This window comes from Staurois parvus, unplaced genomic scaffold (genome assembly GCF_062004578.1).
Source record: "Staurois parvus isolate SC_StPar_1 unplaced genomic scaffold, SC_StPar_1.0 ptg000589l, whole genome shotgun sequence".
NCBI lineage: Eukaryota > Metazoa > Chordata > Amphibia > Anura > Ranidae > Staurois > Staurois parvus.
Window position 1 is genome coordinate 3,629,830 of NW_028318385.1, and position 14,790 is coordinate 3,644,619.

At 36.1% G+C, this 14,790-nt stretch overlaps 1 protein-coding gene across 2 annotated transcripts in view; it reads right to left on the bottom strand.

The window, feature by feature from the left end:
• Window positions 1–913: 913 nt before the first annotated feature.
• MN1 (MN1 proto-oncogene, transcriptional regulator) overlaps window positions 914–14,790 on the bottom strand; it is an 83,550-nt gene continuing 69,673 nt past the window's right edge. The window contains exon 2 of one of the 2 annotated variants that reach the window (XM_089692513.1): window positions 914–10,685. In XM_089692513.1, coding sequence (XP_089548639.1) covers window positions 10,501–10,685 — 185 coding nt within the window. In that variant the 3' untranslated portion in view covers window positions 914–10,500. The remainder of the gene's footprint in view (window positions 10,686–14,790) is intronic. The other variant, XR_016315330.1, reaches the window with a different exon arrangement.

Here is a 14,790-nt window from a genome sequence, read left to right on the forward strand (position 1 = left end):
TCTTTGGTCTACTACTTATCCTTCACTGTCCAAACACAGGCTGTCATAAATGCATAGAATGGAATGGATTATGCAAGTGTGCATTTTGAGAACATAATGGTCCTCATTTCGAAAATTCCAAGAAAGGAAAATGTAGGCATTGCCTATAGCAACTAGACTAGATTGTAAGCTCAAAAGAGCAGGGCCCTGGACTCCCTCATGTTTTGTTTTGTTACTGTATTGTCTCATGTTCTGTCCCCCACTATAATATACAGTGCTGAGCAAACCTTTCAGCACTATATAAATACTGTATAATAATAATAATAATAATATAGCAACCAATCAGATTCCAGTTCTCATTTATCTAGATAAAAACTCAGAAACAACATGTGATGTCCAAGAACATACCCACGCTCCTATTCTCCAGTCTTAGTAAATGGGCCCTTTTTAGAGAATATTTGTAAAGGTGTACCAAATAAAATTTGCATTAACTCCATGTGCGCTAAAGACTTTCCATATCGGTCCAAATTATAAGTTTATGCATAGCAAGATAAACAGTAGAAAAATGTATCCATACAAGCATATTTTCATTCCAAATAGGGGTCAATCAAGTCTTGCATGCATATGCAATGGCAAAAAAAAATCTGGCAAAGGAGAGAGCAGGTTGAGTAAAGGGATCAGGTCTTTCGTCTGCTACTTTTCCTTCAGTGTCCAATCACAGGTCCAATAGGTGGCCGGGCTTTATTACCATAAACAAAAGTGAGGTCACCAACTTGGGTATGCTGTGAACCAGCACTACAAAAATCTCAGGACTGGCTGGACAGAATTACAAATCCTGACATGTACAACAGTTCCCATACATGTCGTTTATTTAACTGCTGGTCAAAATTAAATATTAAGTTCCAGCTTTACCAGCAAGACAAAGACACGTGTATCACCATTAACATCATATTTATTGTTATTTAGCCGTTTGGTAAAACATATACAGATATATACAATATGCATGAATACAGAAGACTGCACTTTACATATTTTTGTTAAAAAAAGAAAAATAACACTCGGTTTTATGAGCTATTGTCACAGTCTTCCAAACAAGCATTTAAAAATGAATTTAACAATAGTCAATAAAAGATTACAGATTGCTAAACACACAGCAGAGTTAACATTTCCATATTTTACATGTGCAATAACATTTGAAGAAGAGTTCGCTATGCAGTAATGATTACCAGTGTTTTTCCCCATCCTATTAACCAAATCCTATGGAAGAGAAATTGCTTTCACATATGATTTAAAGCTGTACTATTTGTGAGTCACGGTACATGTAATGACTGCTCATTGACAGTTCAGTCTGACAAAGTGAATATGAAAACAATATATGATATATTCATTTAAAAAAATCCTTTTTTTGGCACCTTAAATTTTGTTTTATGAAAAGATTTGAGCTACGATTTATGTATAAAAAGGGAAAAATACAATTGTAGCTTCTGGAGAAATGTGACAAGCTGTACATTTTATACATTTAAGTCAAATGCAATGGGTACAAAATAAAATATCACCTAGATCTGAAAAACACAGTATTTATTAGTTTAACAAATATCCATAATGTTGTTTCCTCTCTCTAAATGGTGTGCAACATTTCAGGACCATCAAAGGTAACTTTTAAGAAGTTTTTGGGCTGCTGGCTATAAAGATACAGGTTAAGTAAACAGTAGGTAGGTATAAGCATGGCTTTTAGGAGAATTGTCCACTCATAATGGTCTGTCCTATACAAGGTTCAAGGAGTACTGCTGTTACCCTTATCATTTTTAGCCGGTACTATATGTATTTGTTATCCATTTTATTTATGTATGTATGGGCACCCATTCAGCCCTCTTGGAAATGTTCAAATCTTGCGCATTGACATGTGTGATCTATAGATAGAAAATGTGATGTCTGTGACAGCATTCCATAGACAATGGTAGATAGCTGTAGATGTGTCTACGGAATACCCCTTACAATACTTTAAAGATTTCCATATGACATAATTTGACTGCCCTGCCTTAACACATTACATTTGTCCAAAAGTTAACACTTTGAGTTCTTTAATAAATGGCCCCCTTTAAGTTTAACAAACTTCAGAACATGCACTATTAGAAATAATAAGGTGGTTGACAGATAGTGCAATTGGTTTGTATTATGATAGCAACATAAACATGCACAATCATTTCATGATATACAAGATAAAGTTGACAGCCAGAGATTTATGAAATATTCCAGATACAACTTGCAATATTACATGTTTAGGAATCAGATGTGGGTGGTACACCACCCACTTGTTCTCTATATTATACAAAAGTTATCATTACTTATATCCCAAAGGATGGTGCAAGAGGCTTATATATACGTAAATGCATACTATGGAATTGATTATGCAAGTGTGTATTTTGAGAACAAAATGCTCTTTATTTTGAAAATTCAAAGAAGCGGGACGTTTAGGCATTGTCTATAGCAACCAATCAGATTCCAGTTCTCAATTGTCTAGAGGAAACTTAAAAACATGTTATAATTATAAACACACCCACACTCCTTTTCTCCAGTCCTAGTAAATGGGCCCTTTTTAGAGAATATTTTAAAGGCGTACCAAGCAAAATCTGCATTAACTCCATGTGCACAAAATACCTTCTGTATCAGTTCCAAACTAGCAACTTGTGCATGGCAAGATAAACAGTATATAAAGTATACATGAGAGCACATTTTCAACCCGGATAGTATATTACTTTAAAAATTCTAGTTTTGCAAATGTTAATTTTTAAATCTTAGACCAGATAATAGGCAAATATAAGAATCCTACAATTTTTCAAAAAATGACAGGCAATTTTAGGTTAAAGCCAAAAGATTTGACATTTATAATCACATGGCTAAAAATAGGGATTCTTATCATGACGTGAAAGCTTTGTGAATTAAGGCCAGTATTTGGGTATATAGTTAGGACATGCTACTAGTGTATACTTTACTCTTGGAGCACCATGGGGGAGATTTAGAAAAAATGGTGCACTCAGAATCTGGTGCACCTGTGCATGGTAGCCAATCGGCTTCTAACCTCAGCTTGTTCAATTAAGCTTTGGTAATAAAACCTGGAAGCTGATTGGTGTCTATGCAGAAGGGCACCTGATTTTGCACTCTCCAGCTTTAGTAGAAAAAAATCCCCAATGTCTAAGACAACTTGGCACAGCAAAGCTGGTGTATTTCCAGGATAAATAATGCATTGCTGTGTAATGAAGTTCAAGCAGGTGAAATAACGTGATGGGGATGTTGCAGACTAGAGATTGCACTACAAAAACAAGCTATACCGCCATGTACATTGCTTGTATTTAGGAACACTTTCATTTAGTGCACTCAAAGCTCAGCAGAACATTTCATGATATAAACCAAAAGTGCCATAAGAATAAAACAAAATATAATATGTAATTTACAATCTTGTATGGGCCTAATCTAACTGTTGTGTTGTAAGTAAAAGTGATACACTGTTAATTTATATTAACTAAAGATGCCAACACACATAATATGGTGGTTGGAAAGAATAAGTTCTTAGAACAATGGCAGCATAATTGTGTATGCTCATATCAGGCAAGGGTGCATGCTTTGAACTGGTTTATGCAGCCCTGGTGGTGACCACAATCCAAGAGAACAAGAGACCAGCTGGCTAAATTCAACCTCAAGATTGGTCAGGCAGAGGTCATTGAGGGTCTGGCAGAAATACAGTCATTTCCCAGCCTGGTCTTTATTTGATTTTGCAAAGGTCACCTCATGTCCATGGACCCTTTCACATCTTTGCTACAATTACAGCCATGGTTAGCTAAAAATGCGATACTTATCTGGGATGAAGTGCATGGTGAAAGAGATGGGATTTCCAAACAACAAAGTATAAACCATGCAATAATGGAGATTAGATACAAGACAACACAGCTGTGAATCAAATCTGGTCAAAGTTGCTAACTTTGTTGCGTGAATTTTTCATTTAACAATTGTAAGCTATTCTGACATTCAAAAAAAGTAAGACAGCATATGTAACATAAAAAAATGCCTGTTTTCATGCTTATACAGCAAGGTGAATGATATGTTCTCTTTTATTTAAGCATAATTGATCACTTTTTTTTTTTAATAATGAACTTGACTATAGAAATTATTGATATAGTGGACAGTGCAGCCATATCTAGATCAAATAATTTCAGAGTAACTTTGGTGTGCCCCATATATATTTATATATATATATGTATATATTTTCATTTATAAAGGTGCAGTTTAACTTTATATCAATTGTTTTTTGTACTTTCAGAAAATCCAAGCTATATTAGACCCACTCTATTTGGAAGCAACAGCCTTGAAAATAAATATCTGATTTTTTCATATAATTCTTTATTTCGATTCATGCAAGTATAGTCTTGTGCTTATTGCAAAAACAATTGAGTGACCTGTTGAAAATATATAGTAATATAATAATAATCATTTTCCTTTATTTGGCTGAATGAATTGATAAGTGAAAGAGCACCTTGTGTGTAAATAACATGTATTCTGCTAAGGAGGTGAATAGAAAGTAAAATACTTTCAATAAGGAGAATGAGAAACAATCACTTTACTTTAGGTCATCCATACAAAAAAATAATTTTTTTACAGAAATAGAACATGATTTAATGGTTAGCTATTGGTATATTTTTGGTTTTGTTAGCTAATATAGAGTCATTTTACTTGTAAATGGATTCTATCTACCTTTATGTCCAATATGCAATCCATTTTCTGAAAAAAGAAACCAATGCTTACAACCTTGATTAAATGTTTAGGCTTTTCAGGTTCTAGCTCGTGAAACGAATTAATAATTAAACCAGTATTCCCTGTGGTGACATGGAATGGTGTTAAGGGTGATCTTGTATTGCAGTTTGGATGCAGATAAATTAATGATCGGTCATAGACTAATGAGTCCACAGGCAGAACTGTCCTTGTTCACACACAAGATGATTGGTCAGTTTTCTGGTGACAGGCAGTGAACCCGGCTTGATGTTTCATCGACTGGTGAAAATGATTGCAAGTAATGACAATGCATTGACTAAAGGGAACAATGTTCACCATTCTGACATGCAGCACAAGGTGAATTAAGTGCACAGTACTGAGTGCCCTACAGGCATTTCATTATATGCTAGCACATAGAAAAATCTGTACTTTGTTAGCATTTTCAACCTGATTCCTTTACTGTTATATAATGCTAATTATGGACCTGCTGGAAATAATAGCATTGGGTTTATTTTATCATCCAAAATGTGATGTATAAGGTGAAATAACATACAACAGACAAGCACCAGCCATCTTTTACTAAATACACAAAGACAAAGAAAAGTGTGAAGCCAAAGAAAAGTGTGAATTCAAAATCTGAATGGCTGTTCTGTGTTAGTGTAATTTACTCATGACATTATTGCTATTCCTCACAGATTTTCTATAAACTGACAAAGCAATCTGGCACTCGAAGATGGCCATATATGCCTCATAACAATCATTCAACAGATCCAATTAAATCATTCCAATCAAGCATTTACATAGTTACAACTGCAAATCACAGCAGGCAACAAAAGATCTTTGAGTGTACAGCCACCTTAGACATCTCAATAAAAACAAGGAATGATCCTAGCCTGAAGCATCACTTATTATGCCATTTCCTATTGTAACTGCAAAAGGCTAATAATGAGCTTCCTTGAGCGAGGCCAACCCTATACTTTTCTATGTAGAAGATTGAAAAAGATGTAAGGCATGTGTTGTTACTGTTAGATGAGAGTCAGGTCAGATCCTGACACTTGTGAAAGTGTGGGCAGGTATCTCCCAGGCCTTCATTAACAGGAAGATTTCTATCCATTTATGGCATGCCATATGCTGGCCATACACAGGCTAATCCTTTCCCGCTATCATAGAAGATCTAATATTAGACTAAATTGCAAACTTTCACAGAACAGTATGTTGAGGCAGTCTTGCATTCTAATCAGCACACAAATGGCCTGCCTTACAGATGAACCTCATCTCCCCAAGTCCAGGGTTGAGTGCAATGTTCACAGTGAAGCTTCACATGGTCACCTTCACTGCTGCTGAGTACATTTAGGAATAAACAGTGGCAACAAATGTTTAAATCTGCTTGTAACCAAGGTATCAAAACTTGTGATAGTTGCTTCTAGATTTTATGTAACTTCTAAAAGTCACTTTAAAGAAAAGAGAGATGGCAGCAGGTATGACATGTGGGTTCCTAGAGCTTCAGCTCTCATTCTGCCTCTTGGTGTTTGACCGAATGCAGGCCGTTCTGAACAGCAAAGCTCCAGTATTTCTGAAGAATAATGGGCAAATAGAACTATGGAGGGCAAAAGGGAGAGGGCAAGTTCTCACACTACCTGAAAAAATTCAAAATTTACCTAATAAAATTCACCCATAGCAGAGTAAAAGGAGTGCTGCTTCAGGTACGTGCAGGTACCTCTAGGTGCCTCTACTTTATACTTGTTAGCAGGTCTCTTTTTTTTTTTTTTTTAAGTAATAGGGTCAATTAAAAGGCAATCTAAAATTTGCCCAATGGCTAGTGATGCTTTTGGTCAACTGAATGACAAAGGTTTTACAGCTGCTTCCATTTTCAGAATATTTCCTGTACTATATTATTAGTACAAGGCCTTTGCACCTGATATTCAGCATAATAACTGAACATTTTCTACCAAAATGCTATTGAATAGATTAAGCTTTATGTCTATTACCATGTGGAACCCCAGAAGAAAACAAAGGAATTGAACAAGCCTATGTACACCGATTTACCAAGGTATTCAGTGCAAAGGACTTTTAACATTTTATTTAACCTTTGCATACACATATAATAACCCAAATATATAGGAAAAGAGGAAATTTACTTTCCTTTTATTCAAATTTGGGGAGGAATAAGGTAGATTTTATCTTTTTTATACCAATCGGGAGATCAGTCTCACCTCACCTACTATGATACCTGCAGACAGCTGAATGTACTGGTACCTCTTTCTGGAGAGCAACTTCACAGAAATACAAGTAAAATGATCTCACAGAGCAGTTACATGGTGGAGTGAGATCCCTCCACCAACATCAAGAGCTGGAGAAAATGACCGGTGTGGATCCAAACCCAGATTGCTATCACAAGATGAAGGAAAAAAATTATATCTTTACAATAAACTATCACACAATTATTAAATGTGCAGATAGTGCTTAAGTGGTTAGTACTTCTACATGGGAGCACTAGGGTCATCGGTTCGAATCCCAACCACAGCACTGCCTGGCTAGAGTTTGCATGTTCTCCCTATTCCTGTGTGGGGTTTCTCCTAAACTCCAAAGACCTGCTGGTAGGTTAAGTGGCTCCTGCCCAAATTGGCCCTACCAAGTGTAGGTAAGAATGTGAGTTAGGGACCTTAGATTGTAAACTCATTGAGGGTTAGGGACTGATGTGAATGTACAATGTATATGTAAAGCACTGTGTAAATTCATGGTGCTATATAAGCACCTGTAATGAATAATATTCTTCTGACTTACTTGAGCTTCTATCATTTAAAATTAAATTTTCTTACTATCATTTTCTCAGTTTAATCATAATAAAAAATATTTTAGCTTGAAACTGCCACTCACCTTTGCCGATCCTGATATGGATGTGTGCATGTGAAAGCCTCAGTCAATGCTGCTCATTGAGCCATGCCTTCCTGACATGTTTCGCCCCACCCACCAGGACTTAATCATAAGATTGCCTAAGGCGAGCGGCAGTTTCAAGCTAAAATGTTCATTGTTCATTGCTCATTGGATGAGTTTTTCTTACGCTGGCATCCCTACTATCCTGAGTGCCAATGGGGCTCAACACCTGAGCCTGGAGTGGCACCACCAAGTACCTATAGCCACAATAAAATAGAAGCCTACTGATTTATTTCAGAATTTTTTCCTTTACATATTTCACTACTATTACTACATTATTCACGCATGGTAAAATCCTACATTTTATACATTGGAGATGAGATTACAGCAACATTTGTTCCTTTTGTTTTAACTTATTGTTATAATAAAAAACAGGAGATTCAAAAGGTAACTGAATTATTGTACCAATCATTCACAACAGTGTGATCAAATATTTTGTAAATATATTTCTAAATCTTAATAAAGGGTTTCTTTGGTTGAACTCTCTGGATTTAATTCTAAAACATGGTCACACAGGTGCTATTTTTTTCACCATCAAAAGAAATCTTGCAACCAGTTCATTTCAGATTACTTGTATAATTCATAATAATAATTCAATTTATTAAGGCGACAGTTTTGCATGTTTTTCAGTATAACTAAACCACAAGAAAGTGGAACTTTGATCCAAAACCTTCTAAGAAATAACTGAGTTGACAGCAGCAATGCATTGCCATAGGCCACCCACCTTAACAGGTTTTCTATTTACTCTTTTCTCCACCAGTAACTGTTTGTGTTGGGAGTCAAGTGCTTGTGGTGGTTTAGGTTATGCCACATAAGAAAGTCTGAATCAGAATTTCACTTTTGAGCAGTCAAACCTGCAACATAAAATGTCTTTGGAAATGACATATGATGCATGTTGAGGATTACTCTCTATGCCCCAGAAATATATAATTGTGCAGGGCTGAAGATGCGGAGGAAGTGGAGAGGGGAATAGTCTGAAAAGCAGCTCATTCCTTTTGTAGAGTGATCATTTTTTGACAGTCAACAATGTAAACTGAGAAAATGTGAAAGCAACTTGTTAGACAGTTTTGTGTACTGTGATGGCTAATAAAACTAGAACATATGATAGTGATACATGTGGTACATGTTGGATCCAACCATTTCCAGTAATCTTTCACATAAAAAATGTGCATGTTTGTTGTTATGGGAGGAAGAGATATCCCTGAAGCCTGCCCATCTTGGGTTAAAACCATAGCAATTGGCAGGGAAAATCCAAATTGGCAAATCAACTGATATGGTTTTCCAAGGGATGTCTACCACAATCTGGGAAGGTATAGAAGCATAAGATTAGGCTAGTGTTCTTTATATAAGTACTTTTTTTGAGTAGAAGTACAAGGTTTATAAACTAAATTTTTAATAATCAGAACAAAGTATAATTTAAAACTGCTCTTGACATCAGCCTAGTTCATATCTTGCGATATTTAAAGTATTACATTTTTAAAGAACGAAAGCACAATTTTTAATTTACGTAAACCCTGCCAAATCCACACAACCATGGTCATATATATAATTTTAAAGGTTTTTAGCCTTCCTGAACCACAAACTAGGCCTGATCCATTAAAATCAGGGCAAGTAGGAGTGCCCAGATCTATTATGTGTATGCCCACAGCCTCTGGTAATAGACATTTGGTATAAAATCTTCTAGTAGATTGTGAAGTTTGCTAATCAAGTAAAGAAGTAAACTCACCATATTACCAAACAAATAACTGAAACATGTAGCCTCATTTAATTTATGAAATTCCCAAAATAAGAACACTGTACAGATCTGCACAATAAAATCTACAAAAATAAATCAAATTGATTTGAATATTTTAACAGTTACCAAGTAATGTTTCTGCAATAAACCACCCTACAACCTGAATTTAGACCTATATAAGCTCAGCATTAAAGTACCTTCGCATCAGGATTTTTCAATAAAGCAGTATGAAAAACAATGATGATCTCAAAGTGCATTTACTCATAGCATTTAGGTACTGAAGGTGGAAAGATTAAGACTAGATTTTTCATTGGTTGCTATGGGTTATTGCTCTTTGCACACTGCCATTGCCTTATTGAATATGCCTGCACAAATATTCAACCTGTGTTGTCATGGCAACTTGACCAATTAGAAGTCAGAGATCATAGGCCATGATATCCATGGAGACATGCCTTACCTGTCTCGTCATTTATTTTGCAAATGAGTTTCCAACAGTATGATGTATTAAAAAAAAGACATACAATTCTATGTGCAAAATAGCTGTAAATATCCATTTAGGTCATCAAACAAACAAAAAAATAAAATAAATAAAAAATTCATTGATTAAATGTGGATAACAGAAGACATTTCAATATTCAGTTTCCCTTTCTTGTAAAACAGCCATGGTCAAATACAATATGACATTTGAATAGGAAACATCAACCTTCTTTTGCAGAAAAGTTTTTGTTGTTTTTTTTTTTTACTAGAAATAATATCTTTATGTAGCATGAACAAAAGCAGTAAAGAAAATACATATACATGTTTAACATACAAAAGCCCTTCTCTAGCCCAGACAAACCAGAAGTCAACTTTACAGGGAAATGTCTTAAAAAAGAAAGTATAATATGTGCTGGATGATGAAGAATTAACACTGGTATCATACTGTGGCAAAAGTTTCAAAAATATGAGGTTTATTTCAAACTAACCCTTCCGAGTCCAAAAGCCACTAAGCAGGTACCAACCTAAAAAAAAAAAAAAATTAGTCCATCTATTATTAGCGGCCTCTTAGGAAAGTGAACCAAAAAAAAAAGTTTATTCTGTCTCATTTTTCAAGTCAGGGCAGCCACGAAAGTTCCAAATCTATTGGAAATGTCAGAATGAAGTGATCTCCATGTAGGTACAGGAGTCCTACCCTTTGACTCCCCAATGTCATCTGTGCAGTGAACTGATAGGCACTGCAAATGGCTTCCATTCTGTGCCGCTGCTGAGGTCTTGTTCTGGGGAAGATCGTGGGCTGTAGGAAAACAATGAGACAAAAAATTAGCAACTCCTTCAATGCATTGTGATAAATATGTAGCACTTGAGAAACAATTTGCAATATACTGCTTTCACCTCCTTCATATTATGAGTCAGACAATGATCGTCAGCACTCACACAAACAAAATAAATGGATCTGCTGACCTTTGCATTCAGTCATTTTTATAAAGTGATTAGACAAAAGAAAACATGCTTTTTTTTGTTTGGCTTTATTTGATTCTTTTTTTTTTATTTTTAATAAAAATTACATGCTATGTTGTTTTTCATTCCACTGACAACATGTAAATCTATAGCAAAATATACATTAAAACTGATGCTGTAATTTCCAAATTTTCTGTATCTACTGTATATATGTGTAAATGTTCAGGTTGCTACCTTAATTTTAATTAGTGATTTACTGAAGTTGCAGTAGTCAAGCTCAGTACATTTTGTTTTCGGTTTGAAGAGTAAATAAGTGAAAGAGCCCCCCAACAAGGTATACTCATGTATCCATGGCTCCTCCCCAGAGCAAGAATCCACCCCAAGTAAGCTCCGGGGTCAGAGCCTACCTGGGTTGATTACATCATTGCAGCAACCCACATGGTAGCTTTAGGGCCTTACAATTGACCTCTCGGGCCTGAGTGGTGTCAGGTGGGGGAAGGCCACATGTTCAAAGAATTGGGGAGGCAGCGTGAATCAGTGAATATAAATATCAGGATATATATGTTAAATAAATGTTTTATATATATGTTCAAATATACTGTATATAAAAATCTCCACTTAAGGACCAGGCCTATTCTGACACATTTTGTTGACAAGTAAAAATTTTTATTTTTTTGCTAGAAAATTACTCAAAACCCCCAAACATTTTATATATATATATATATATATATATATAATTTTTTTTTTGCCAAGGATCTAAAGAATAAAATGATGGTCATTGCAATTTTGTCACACGGTATTTGCACAGCAGTTTTTCAAATGCAATTGTTCATTTTGGAAAAAATACACTGTAAAGAATTTAAAAAACACACAATATATAACCCAATTTTTTTGTAAAATATGAAAGATGATGTTACGCCGAGTAAATAGATACATAACATGTTATACTTTAAAACTGCGCATGCTTGTGGAATGGTGCCAAACTATAGTACTTTAAAATCTCCATAGGCGAAACTTTAAAAATGTTTACACATTACTATAATGTTCGCAGTGATACCTCACGTTTACAGATGACCTATGTATGTGTTCGCCACTGTGTGCTAGCACGGAGGGATGGGGGCGCTTTGAAAATGTTTATTACTTTTTTTTTTTACACTGTCCCTGTACATTTTTTTTATCATTTTTATTGCGGTCACAAGAAATGTAAACATCTCTTGTGACAACAATATAGCATGATAGGTCCTCTTTATGGAGAGATCTGGGGTCATTAAGATCCCACATCTCTCCTCTAAAATGGAAAGCATCAGATTGAAAAAAAAAAATCTAATGCTTTCCAAAGAAAAAAAAAATGTCCTTGTTTACATCAGCTGTGAACTGGAAGTGACATCATGGCATTGTTTCTGGCCTCCTAGGCCATAGAGATGAATGGAGGCCATCTTTCCTCTGCTCATCTCTATGGCCAGCCACTGCCACCACGGGATTGGTTCCTGGGCTTCCGGATGAGCCAGGTAAGCCCGAGAACCACCCCAAAGCAGCGGGAAGGCGACCCCTCCCGCCACTTCTAAAAGGGATCCAGCAGCTGCAGAAAACTTTAATTATGGGGATATGGCATGTAGCTGCAGCCATAACCCTAGTATTAATATGCAAAGTAATGACGTAATTTCCCAGTTAGGTGGTTGGCAAGTGGAATATGTTATAAATATTATTATCATTTATTTATTACAGGTCCTTATATAGCGCCTTCAATTCTTACACAGAATTTTACATATTTATTAAACATTCACATCAATCCCTGCCCTCAAGGAGCGTACATAAATATGTTTCTGAATATATAAATATATGTTAGGCTGTGTTTACACTAGTGTCAAAAGCAGGTGTTTCATTGGCGTTTTTGAAGCAAAATTATGTTCATTGCAGCAACCAATGTTGTTCACACGGTCATGTTGGGTCGCACCAAAATTGATTTTACATGTCACTTGGCTGACTTTACTACTTCCCAAACGCTTATAGACACCAATGTAAACAAGCTACAAACGCACCAGAAATCCCTCACAAGTGCTCCTATGATGTTTTCAGTGCATTTGATGTATAGTACAAGCCAAGATGATCAAGAACCCATACAACAAAAAATCAACACAGAAGAGGAGTCTGGAAACAGTTATTTAGCACAATGGAAATGCATTAAAAACATGTCAGAAACTCATAAAAAACACATCTTAACACAATAGGTGCATTAGTGGACATTCAAACTTCAAATCATGTCTAAATGAGGTCTTAGCTTTCCCTGAATTGACAACCTGACAACGTCTCTTTGATTTCAATAGAAAATAATTTTTCAGCGATTCACACTAATTCACCAACAAGCAATAAGGTTGCAAAGAAATCATTGCAATCACAATGCTCACTATGTTCACTATTGAACTTCTGAAAAAATGAAGACTCACAATATGGTTATGAAACTGGTGTAATCTACTGGAATCCCATGGCCTAGTTATCGTAATAAATCTGTATTGAGATTTCTTCAATTGCATCTGGGAAGTTATACTGTAAAGTGATGGGGAGGTCTTTTATCCCAAAACTCTAACCATTGCTTTTTAATGAAAAGTAGAATGAGTGCAGAAAAGTGCCCCCCATAGCGGTTCACAAGGGGCAGTGGAAGCAGATATCATCACAGAAGAAGAGCCTGGTGACCATCCTCATCCAGTTGATAGTCATTTACTAATATGGGCAAGATATTAAAGAGGAGCTCCGGTCAGTTATAAAAAAATATTAAAAGTCAGACGCTACAAAACTTTGTGGCTGCTGACTTTTAATATACAGACTCTTACCTGCCTAGGCATCCAGTGCTGTCATCACCCGGACCAGTTTTTCCCTGGTTTTCCCAGGCACCACCATTTTACTTTTGGGAAGCCTGCTGTAACTTTCTGCTGTTTCACAGCCGGCTTGCCACTGCACATGCACAAGACGCACTGCACTTCTTCAATGACCCCGCAGTCTCCTGGGACATGTGACGTGTTCCAAGAGGTAGCAGGCGGAAAGGAGGGTGAACGTCTGCTCTGCTCTCCTAGGTGGAAGTGGGAGCTGGTACTTGTCAGAAATAAGTAGCAACCCCCCTCCCCCCACCCCCCAAAAAAAAGGTAACAAAAATGAGAGAGGAGGGGGAAAGAGGAGGATGAGCAGAACTTCCTTTTTCAGGTGAAGTCCCATTTTAAAGAATATGACTGCTATACTAAGCTGGCACAAGGAATGGGTGTTTTTTGAGTAAAAAAAAACAAAAAAACAAAAAAAAGTTAGGAAAAAGCTACAGGGATGAAGATTTTTTAAAAGCTCTCGCCTCTCTACTAGTTAGATATGCTAACCTATTTCTGTGGAATCCAATGTAACAATTTGCTCTGGGCTCATTTCTAATTAAATAATTATCTGTAGTGGCCAGGTACAATAATGAAAGTTGTGAGTCTATGCTGCTTTTTCCAAAGAGATTTAAATAAAAGGTGACAACACAGCTGGTTTTCCACTGCTGATAACTCAGTAATGGTAGCATACACCTAAAAGCTAAATAAAAAAGTTTCAGTCTAACCTACATTACCGTGATGTTGCTTTTCATAAAGCCAATTTACTTAAGTACATCTCCTAGATCAGGGGTGTCAAAGTGATAGCCCTTCAGTTGTTGCGGAACTACAAGTCCCATCATGTTTCTGCCTCTGGGAGTCATTCTTATAACTGTCAGCCTTGCAATGCGTCATGGGACTTGTAGTTTGGCAACAACTGGAGGGACGCCAGTTTGACACCTGTGTCCTAGATTGTAAGCTCTAACAAGCAGGGCCCTCTGTTTCCTCTTGTACCAAATTGTATTGTAACTGGAATGTCTACCTTCATTTTGTAAAGCACTGCACAAACTGTTGGCGATATATAAATCCTGTATAATAATAATGAGAAAGGGT